General features: G+C 40.2%; 1 protein-coding gene across 1 annotated transcript; it reads left to right on the forward strand.

The window, feature by feature from the left end:
* The first annotated feature begins 6,526 nt into the window (after positions 1-6,526).
* abrab (actin binding Rho activating protein b) lies at positions 6,527-9,570 on the forward strand. The gene is made up of 2 exons (XM_076879478.1): positions 6,527-7,430; positions 7,888-9,570. Exons 1-2 carry the CDS (start codon positions 6,676-6,678, stop codon positions 8,369-8,371), a joined length of 1,239 nt encoding a protein of 412 aa, XP_076735593.1. The 5' UTR covers positions 6,527-6,675; the 3' UTR covers positions 8,372-9,570.

Consider the following 9,570-nt stretch of genomic DNA (forward strand, 5'->3'; position numbering starts at 1 on the left):
TCGAATGCTGTCTTCAAAGCATCAACATGTCAATAAAATAGCTAAAACAAAGTTAATCTCCAAGAAATCTGCTATTAGTTTGTGACTGAGTAAGATCAATTTGGCAATTTCGTGCAATCTGTTGATAACACAGCGATCAGCCATAAATCATTTTGCAAACCTTTGCCAATCTTTCTGAGAGTGACTGCAGTCAGAGGAAAATAGGTTGCCTTTCACTAGGCAACCTGTGTGATCGCCCAGAGGTTGAAGGTGTTGCACGCACAAACTGTGGGTAACCATTTGGTTGCAGCACCAACTGCTTGTGATTGTTCTCCAACAGCAAAGACATTCAGTGCAATCACTGGGCAGCCAGTGTTTTTCCTAGAGGTTCACTGTTGTGTAACTGAACTATAACTGAGAAATGCCACCCACAAGCATCTGAGAACTTCCAAAACACTGTGCAGACTTTGTTTTACGGCACAAAGTCGAAAATCTAAGCTCGATAACACATTATAAATATTCAAAGTTATAAATGTTATCATGTTAGCATTGTAACTGTGAGCGTTAGCGTCATTCGTCTAGATTTGTCAGAAGTCAGTGCTGTGTGTGCATAAGGAGAGCCTCAAAGCCCCTCAAGGAGACCATTTAATCCTTTATAAAGCCTTAGCAGTTATCAGTTACACATAAAAAAAATCTGTAACATTAAACAGCACTACTAATACATCATATAAATGTAAACACTGCCACTATGCTCCTGTTTTGTCTGTTATTTTTCTTCCTCGTCTTCTTCCAGGCTCTTCGCTGTGTAAAACACTGTCATCAAACCCAGCGCATAAATCCAAACCAGGGACCTTTAAACTCTCCCTCGGCCTTCAGCTAATCAACTTGTCTGGTTCCAACAGTGCACTCTGTCATCCCGTCCATCCCTCCGCAGGGGACGAGGTCTCTTCTTTGCCTCACTGCTTTGAGCTAGCGCTAATTTACTGTCTTTCCCATCTTTATTTATAAAAGACAAATCACACAGTCAAACAATAACATCTATCCTCTTCGGAAGGAAGTATTAGTGGATTTTATAGTGGTTTACTTTTCCTGTGCCAAGACAGATTTGTACGGCTGACTTCTTTGTCAGGGTCAGCATTGCAGCATTTCAAGAGCTCAATACAGCTGCGTTAAAACTGCAGTTTTGTGTAGGTAATTCCAATTATTTGTCAAGAGCAGTTAGACAGTTATAGATATTGTTTATTGGCCTGAAAATGAAGAGGCAACAAATCAGTGAAGGTCTACAGACAGGAAAAAAGAAACATCCCAGTTACAGCTGTTCCATCTTGTCATTTCACACTGGCCCTGCAAACAAACCCTGACCAAAGTTACTTTTTCAATCACATCTGTTTCATCTGCATGTTGGGAAGTTGATTTGATCATTTTAGCAACACTCTAAGTATGATCAAAAGGATAACAGCGAGCACAACACAAATCTAGGAACACAGGCAAAGGTCAGAGTAACAGCTTGAGAGCCCCTAACAAATGCATTCCTGTACAACTGAGGCGCATTAATATCTGCAGCCAAATGAAACAAATTCAGTACAAGCAGTGCAGGGTAAACAAAACAGCAGTAACACTGCACATGTTCATAAGCACCAAGAAGCACAGGTGCAGTGTCTCTCCTTTCAGACTTCCTCTGCACTCATTGAGTCTAGAGGAACGTTCTTTCTCCTCACCTGAAGCATCTTTGTCACTTTTAGCTCCATGGATTCTGTGTCATTAATTTTTCATTATACAGTGAAAGATCAGGTTTAGTTGTGCAGCGTTGAGAAATAAGATACATAATAACTTCACTGCTCTTTGTGGATTTAGCTATCTGAATAATAACAGCAACATATAAGTAGATGTTTCATGAGCTGCATGGCTGATTTTCCAACCTCTGGACGTGATAAAGGGGTAGAATTCGATGAGTGAATCTAATCAGCATCATCATCAAACTGATATCTACCACTCTTGAGGTGTATGGTAAGCAGACTGGTCTTTATACAATGCCTTTCTACTCAAGCTCTTTCTACTACATGTTTTATTCACTCGAATCCACACATGCGACGCACACACACTCTTGTGGATACATTGGGGCAACTTGGGGTTGAGTATCTTGCCCAAAGAAATGTCAAAATGCATTAACCTGCCTATCAGATGTAATTGTTCATTTACAGAGGGTCCCAGAACACTGAGTCGTTCTGGATCATTCTACCCAGCTGTAACCTCTGATTACATCTGATGGGCAGGTTAATGGTTATTACTGTCAAATGAGTTCATTTTTGCTTGCTGCAGCCTGTTGCTTCCAGAGATAGCACAGAGATACTTGCTCAGTAATAGATGTGATGCTGTACATGCAGAAGACTGGGATGTCTTGCTCAGAATGCAGACTGGTCTGTGCTCTGTGCTCTGTCTGTGCTTGTCTTTATCCTCTTCATCAGACTTGAAGTGTTGCTGCAATGATCAAATCAACATCCCAACATATAAATGTTGGGATGTTGATCCAGAGCTACATCCAGCAATCTGGATGTAGCTCTGGAGAAACAGCAGATCATCTGCAAATCAAAGGTTTGGCGGTTTGAGCCCCTGCTGCTGCAGTCTGTATGCCAAAGTTTACTTGGGCAAGATCCTTGGACCTGAGTTGCTCTTTGGAGTGTGAATATTAAATAGAAAGCACTTAGGTAGAAAAAAATAGAAAAAAGTGTGTGTGTGTTATATAAAGCACTTTGAGCCCACGAGTAGAAAAGTGCTATATAAGCATCATTCCATTTACAAAGTATGGTTATGACTGAAGTGTAACTTTGGTCAGGATTTGTTCACGGAGACATTTTCCCTTCATTTTTATTTATGGAGCACCAACACATGACAACGACATTCGGCTCAATGCAAAAAAAATGTATTATATGGTAAAGACCCTAAAATAATTACCCCCATGTATCCAGGATGTTTTTTGTTTTATTTAATTTCCTGTCTTAGCCCTTTTTTTTTTTTCAACTCTGTGACGTGTTCATGGTGCACATGTAAAGTTGTAGTCGATCCAAGTGGTAAAAAAGTAAGTACAGTGAGAGGATAACACTCGGTTTCTTTGTTATCACTTTGATCTGCTCCATTTCTGGCTGACTGGCCAACAACATCACAGTCATGCGTATCCCACAGACTGGATGTACCATATATTTTGGCACTGCCCCCAACAGAGGCTGTCTGCGAACACGCCACCACGGGTCAAGGATAATTTCCCAATTAGTCCAGAGGATGTGATATCCATGTTTTCCAAAGAGAATTTTTTTTTAATTAATTTGACCACAGAGCAATTTTCCACCTCACCTCAGTCCAGAGAAGATGGCAGCATTTCTGGAGCATTTGTCAATATTCTTGATATTTATAATCACCTCTGTAATATTTTTAATGTGTATAATTGAGCGATTTGTATATATTAGCGCTATTTCTTAAATCTGTAAACTCTGTAACATATTGTACTATTTAAATAGTTTAGTCTGTTACTGTTACTGTCTCGGAGCAACTGTAATTGCAAACTGCATTTGTGGATGACATAGCAAACTGCATTCACAGTGATTTCTAGACGTGGTCCTGAGCCCATGCAGGGATTTCTATGTTTTTAATGCAGGGCTACCTGAGGGCCCCCGAAGATCACACTGATTTTCCTTGGTTCTCTGAAACTTTTGACGATATTTCGAACTGCAGATAATGATATTCTCAGCGTCTTCACACATTTATGTCGAGGACCATTATTCTGAAATTGTTCCAGAATTTGCAAACAGTTTTCTGCAGATTGGTGAAGCTCTGCCCATGTTTACTCTGACTCTGCCTGTCTGTGATACCCTTTGATACCCAGTCATGTTGCTGAGTTGTTGCCAGTTAACCTAATTAATTTAAAAAAACAGTTACTTTTTTTTTGTCTTTTGTTGCCCAACTTTTCGAGAAGCGCTATTATCGTCAAATTCAAAATGAGCTAATATTTGTCATAGAAGTAAAATGTTTTATTGTGAATAAAATGTGGATTCAAGAGATTTACAAATCGTTTATTTGCGTTTTACAGAGCATCTCAACTTTTTTGGAATTGGAGTTTTATTTGGATATTTGGATATTTTATTTATAATGCAAATTATAGGGATTAAATTCAATATGCAGTGGAACTTCCTGTCTTCTTAATAGTAGAAAGGCCCTTTTGCTCTGTGTGAAAATACTAAACACATAGGTAAACTATTTGTAGCCTGATGCTTCGTGTACTGCTCCAACAATGAAGTCATAGTGACCTCCAGTGGTAGACAACCAAACTAAAAACTCCTTCTCCAAAATTAAACTTTAAACTCTTAAAAAACAAATTGAGCATTGCCTTGATTGTGACCAACTTTAATGTTTTAGCATATTGGACTCCCTACAAGAAAATACAATTAACACAAAATAGAATGCAGTTATATGTATAATAAAATAAAATAAAATAAAATAAAAGTATCAGTCAAAAAAGGCAAGACCATGTTGAATAGTACTGCAGTACTTTATATTTTGCAGAATGGCTATGTTCTGGGAACTGTTCACCTTTGTATGTAAATACATGAAGCCAAACAGAGGCAGGGAAAGCAGCACTGACACAATGCAGGGTACAGAACATGCAGACATCAGCTGATGCGTGCTGGCATGGAGAGCTTGAATTTCCTGTCTGCCTGCAAGACCAAACCACTTACTGAGTAAGCAGGGCATTCTCATCTTGTGCAAGTATCACATTCTTTACTGGGCAGAAGTGCCCTGTTTCTTATTTTCGCTTCATATTTCTCCTAAATTTAAACCCAAATTTAGTTTCAGCCAGACATTCATAGCTTTTATCTGAGGTCAGTTCTTTTTTAAATCTCGAGTTGTGGCTGTGTGTCATATAAAAACAAAGAAGCCCTGTGAGGTAAATTGTCTCAGGGTGATTTTTTGTACCTAAAAACAACATTTATTGTTTGAAAAAAACTCTTTGGCAGTTTCTAGATAAGGAAGTGCTGCATGTTTTGTCAATGAAATACAGTCTGTTCATTAAAAGCATTAAAAATAATGCACTTTTTTTGTTACTTTGGATTAAAATTAATATTTTGTTTGGATTTTCAAAGCATTTGCAAGCACAGATTTTATTTTATCCCCAGACTTGAAAGCATAGTGAGCCCGTTTGTCCTTGTGGAGGAGCACTAGCCTTCCTCTCTGCACAGTTTGAAACTGTATATATTAACATGCTGAGTTGGTTTGAGAACATGTCCTCTGCTGATGCTCTCTGAGTCACTTCCACCCTCCATGACAGACTGCCAACAGATGCAACTTAATGCCTGTGTGCGTGTGTATGTTCCAAGTCCTATTTATAAACAGGCCCCTTCCTCATCAGACATGCATATGTAAAAACAACACACATAAAACCATCTTCAAATAAAACAGCTCTTAAAACAGGACTAAACACCCCCTAAGGCTTGCAGTATGTTTTGATGATATTGCTAACGTCAGAATACATGCCACTCTCCACTGAGTGAGATGAGATTTCCTTACCTCTGCATTGGAAGACTAAACCACTGCATGCGTAAGCAAGACATCCCAGTCTTCTGCGGGTATCATATTCTTTCCTGGTTGAAACTCCCCAGAGTTTCCTTTTGTTATACTTGTTCTTTTTCTTTATAACCAGTTTCTTAACTACCTACCGTTAAAAGCTAGTCGAGTACACAGTTAAGGTGCTGAATTTGTACTTTAAATTGAATATTTCTGTTTTCATGGTCATGTGAATTTGCATAATTATGACGAAGGAACTGACCTCCCAGCCCATTGTTCCTTCAGTGGTGCTAGTTTCAGTCATTATACTAATGTACTGTTGCATTTCTTTCCTTCTTACTTCATGCATCACTGTTGTCTTCAGAGAGTTAATCTGAAACGTTCCCTTAAAGCCCCACTATATGCAGTGAATACTGCAGCCCCTTGACCACAAAATATATTCAGACAGTTAAAGGGTAAAACGGAAAGCTTTATAGTAGCAAGGAAATCAGCAAATGGGCTCAGCAACTCTAAAGTTTCATAACACTGGCTAACATTAGCCACCATAACCTTGTGTTACACCAAAAATGTCAGCTTGTGGCAGTAAAGATGATACCATTAAAAGTGGGTTTAACTGCTTATGAGTTCAACGTATTCTTTGTAAGACTTTGTAAAACAGGTTTATACTTTTTATCAAGAGTCACAAGTACTTTAACCAAAAGGTTAGCAAAAGCTAGCAAAGCGAAGTAGAATATTGTGTAATTGTTGCAGATATCTCCCAGTATACATCATCATCATTAATATCTATGAAGCTGAACATGTTGAATGCATATAAAATGGTAAGTTTTTTGTCATTCTGTTTTGCACTTGTTTTACTGCCCTGTCCACCTCTAGTTACAAGCGCTTTAATCTGTGATGAAACATGAGTGCATGGGGGTGACCAGTGTCAGAGAAAGACGATCACGTTGGTAGCCTGGGATGACTCGAATACTTTCCACCATTAGGGTTTACGCTCCCCAGTTTGGAGCTGTGTGTGGGAGCAGGGAAACAGAGGCAACAAAGGTACAGCGAGTCAGGCAGAGGATATGAGTTCATTTTAGCAAATCTTACAGCTTACTTGTGAGGATTAATTGTGCCTGTATTTACAGACTAATAGAGACAATTATGTCAGACAAACACAATGGCCAAGTTTCCCAAAGGAAACCATTCAGCAACAAGAACATCAAGAAGCTCCGCACTATTAGCATGGTGTGCAACCTGGCAAGCAGCTGGCAGCAATGGGTGACAGAGAATGAGAACAAGCAGGCCAGCGAGCCAAGCGGCTGGGCTCCGTCTTCACTGGGTGGACCAGAGGAACCCAAAAAGAAGTGGGTTTCAAAGAAGCCTCCATCCATTCAAACGCAGCAAACAGAAGCTTCTAAAGGTCTCGCAGCTACACAAACAACGACATCAAAGACTGGTGAGGTTAAGACATCGGATGAGCCACCAGCGGCGTCTTTTATCAAGACAAAGCAAGTGGTGAAGACAGTGACCAGCAGCGCTCAGGAGAAGAGTGCAGGTATTGGGCTCCTGACAGAAAAAATCAAGAGGGAGCATCTCCCATCAGATGAGGAGATTGACAGACTGCTAAAGAAGAAAAGCTCGCCCACCCGTCGGAGGAAGTGCTCCAACATGGTGTCATCGCTGACCAAAAGCTGGAAGCAGGTGGAGAATGAGCAGAAGCTTGTTAAAGAAGGAGGAGATCCAAGAGAGGGATTCACCTGTGGGCGTAAAGAGGACAGTGGGCCCCTCGAGGCAGATGTAGAGGGACTGGAAGTAGATAAAACACACAGAACAAGCTTTTCAGAAGAAGCAGAGGAAAACAACTGTGAAGAAGACTCTGAGACAGCAGTGGGAATAAAAAGATCCTCAGTTCCAATGTAAGTAGTGTCACTGGGCTTCATTTTGTATTCAGAATTAAGTTTTCAAAAAAGAAAATGTTAAGAGGGAGTATAAAATGTTCACCAAATCAACTTTCATCCAACAAATTCTAAAAACTCAAACACTCTTTACTTCTTTTCAATATTTAAGAAATAGAGAATTGAGCTGACAGACTGGATGTTTTCATTAGACCACACAAAAACTTGCACACATTTATCATTTTTGTCTCCAACAATTACATTTAAAAGCAAGTAAAACCACAAGTTCTTTCTGTTGATTACTGAAACCCTGTTTAGTTATACAGGTAACTTTCTCATTAAGATTACACCTTTCTTTTTCAAATCAGATCTGGCCAAGAGAGAAGCAGAAATGATAACCAATATAACAATAAAAACCAGTACTGAGTGTCTTGTTCATTTTGTATTGACTTGTTGTGTCACTTGACATGCTTCACAGCTACAAAAAAGAAGCTGAGGATGCCAACAAGATCAACACGTTGTCCAAGAAATACAGCAGCGTGGGAAATCTCAAGAGCCGCTGGCAGAATTGGGCCTCTGAGCACACAGTTAATCAGAAACTCAACCCCTTCAGTGAATACTTTGATTATGACTATTCCATGTCCCTCCGCCTCCAGAAAGGTCAAGAGGGTTACGGACGTCCAAAGGAGGGTAGTAAGACGGCAGAAAGGGCCAAACGTGCGGAGAAACATATCCACCGTGAAATAGATGACATGTGCTATGTGATCAGAACTATGGCCGATCCGGACCCAGATGGAAAGACCCGGGTAACATTTGGAGAACTGTTTGACAGATACGTTCGGATCTCTGACAAGGTGGTGGGGATTCTGATGAGAGCCAGGAAACATGGGAAAGTGGAGTTTGAGGGCGAGATGCTGTGGCAAGGCCAGGATGATGGAGTTATTATTACTCTTCTGGTGTGATATTAACACCTGGGTCAAAGTTGTTCTTGAAATCCTCTTACAGCTTCTTTGCTTGCACACTGGAATTTGAACCTGAAATAACCCCCGTCATTGTCAGACAGCACTAAGAGGAGGATTTAAGATGCAGTTTGACCCAGGACTACTCGGTGGACACTTGCAGAACAATATCAAAAGGATACAAGCTGAGCTCGGCGGATGTGTCTCTCTACGGATTATCCAAAGAATACTTTTGCTGCTATTTTGGTAGATACTTGACGACTCTTTCTGTCAGTGTTTGAGCTGTAGCTGTCTTGCTCAGTGTTTTGCGAAATCTGCAGAGACTTAAAAGCTTTAAATCACAAGCGCTGAAGAGATAAAGTGTTGGGGTTTTGGTTCCTTAAAATCCATTCAGAGTAGCTTGCAGATTATCACGAGTGTCTCTTTTTCACTTCATGGTTTATGTTAATGAGATACTTGAGCATGTGTTAACGTACCAAATAATCAGCAGCTTTGCAGTATTCTGTACACTAATTCAAACATGGGTTGGGTTTCGCTGCCTGAATACATGCAGCTCAGCTTTCATTGCGCTACACCAGACACAATGCAGTGGAACGCCACAGTACTTTAAAACACCGTGGCCTTTTAGACCACAGCTCTTTGAAATGGTATCGAAGGTTGACCAAGACTGCAAGGGAAAATGGGAAAACTCATTAAATTGGAGAAATCCACTTCATGAAAACCACCTGGCCAATACTGTGTAGGTCCTCAGTGACGGCTAATAGTCTTTAAGTCATTTCCACAAGACAGCTGTGGCTGCCCTGTGGGTTTTTTGCACTAAGACATGGCAGAAAACCTCCTGTGGGTTGCAGCAAAGGGTCTACTTTGATCAGGCTGTTGCTTGGGATCATTCTACAATCTGGGAAGTACTGAGGCCTGGTGAGCACTTTGTCCTCTTTTAGTGTGTTGCTCGAGGTGCTTTTGCTTACTATTAGAGGACGTGCTGGTACAAGATCACATTAGAACAGGATAATCAGTGTTAATCGCTTCAACTGTCAGTGGCTTTACAGGAGTGCACAGCAGTAAAGTGTGAATAAGTCAAAATTAAAGTGCTGAAATGAACGAAATTATAGTTATAAGCTGGATTCCTAATCATACAGTAGCCTATGATGACTTGCTGTATTCTGTGTTTTGTGATGCTTTTTGTCTTGGGATTAAAAATA

Source organism: Maylandia zebra, linkage group LG22 (assembly GCF_041146795.1).
Source record: "Maylandia zebra isolate NMK-2024a linkage group LG22, Mzebra_GT3a, whole genome shotgun sequence".
NCBI classification, from domain to species: Eukaryota; Metazoa; Chordata; class Actinopteri; order Cichliformes; family Cichlidae; genus Maylandia; species Maylandia zebra.

What these genes read in the sequence shown, in the direction of transcription:
- abrab (XM_076879478.1), top strand. Translation starts at nt 6,676, where the DNA reads ATGTCAGACAAACACAATGGCCAAGTTTCCCAAAGGAAACCATTCAGC. An exon ending in AAAAGATCCTCAGTTCCAAT is followed by an intron (nt 7,431 to 7,887) that starts GTAAGTAGTGTC and finishes CATGCTTCACAG; the next exon opens with CTACAAAAAAGAAGCTGAGG.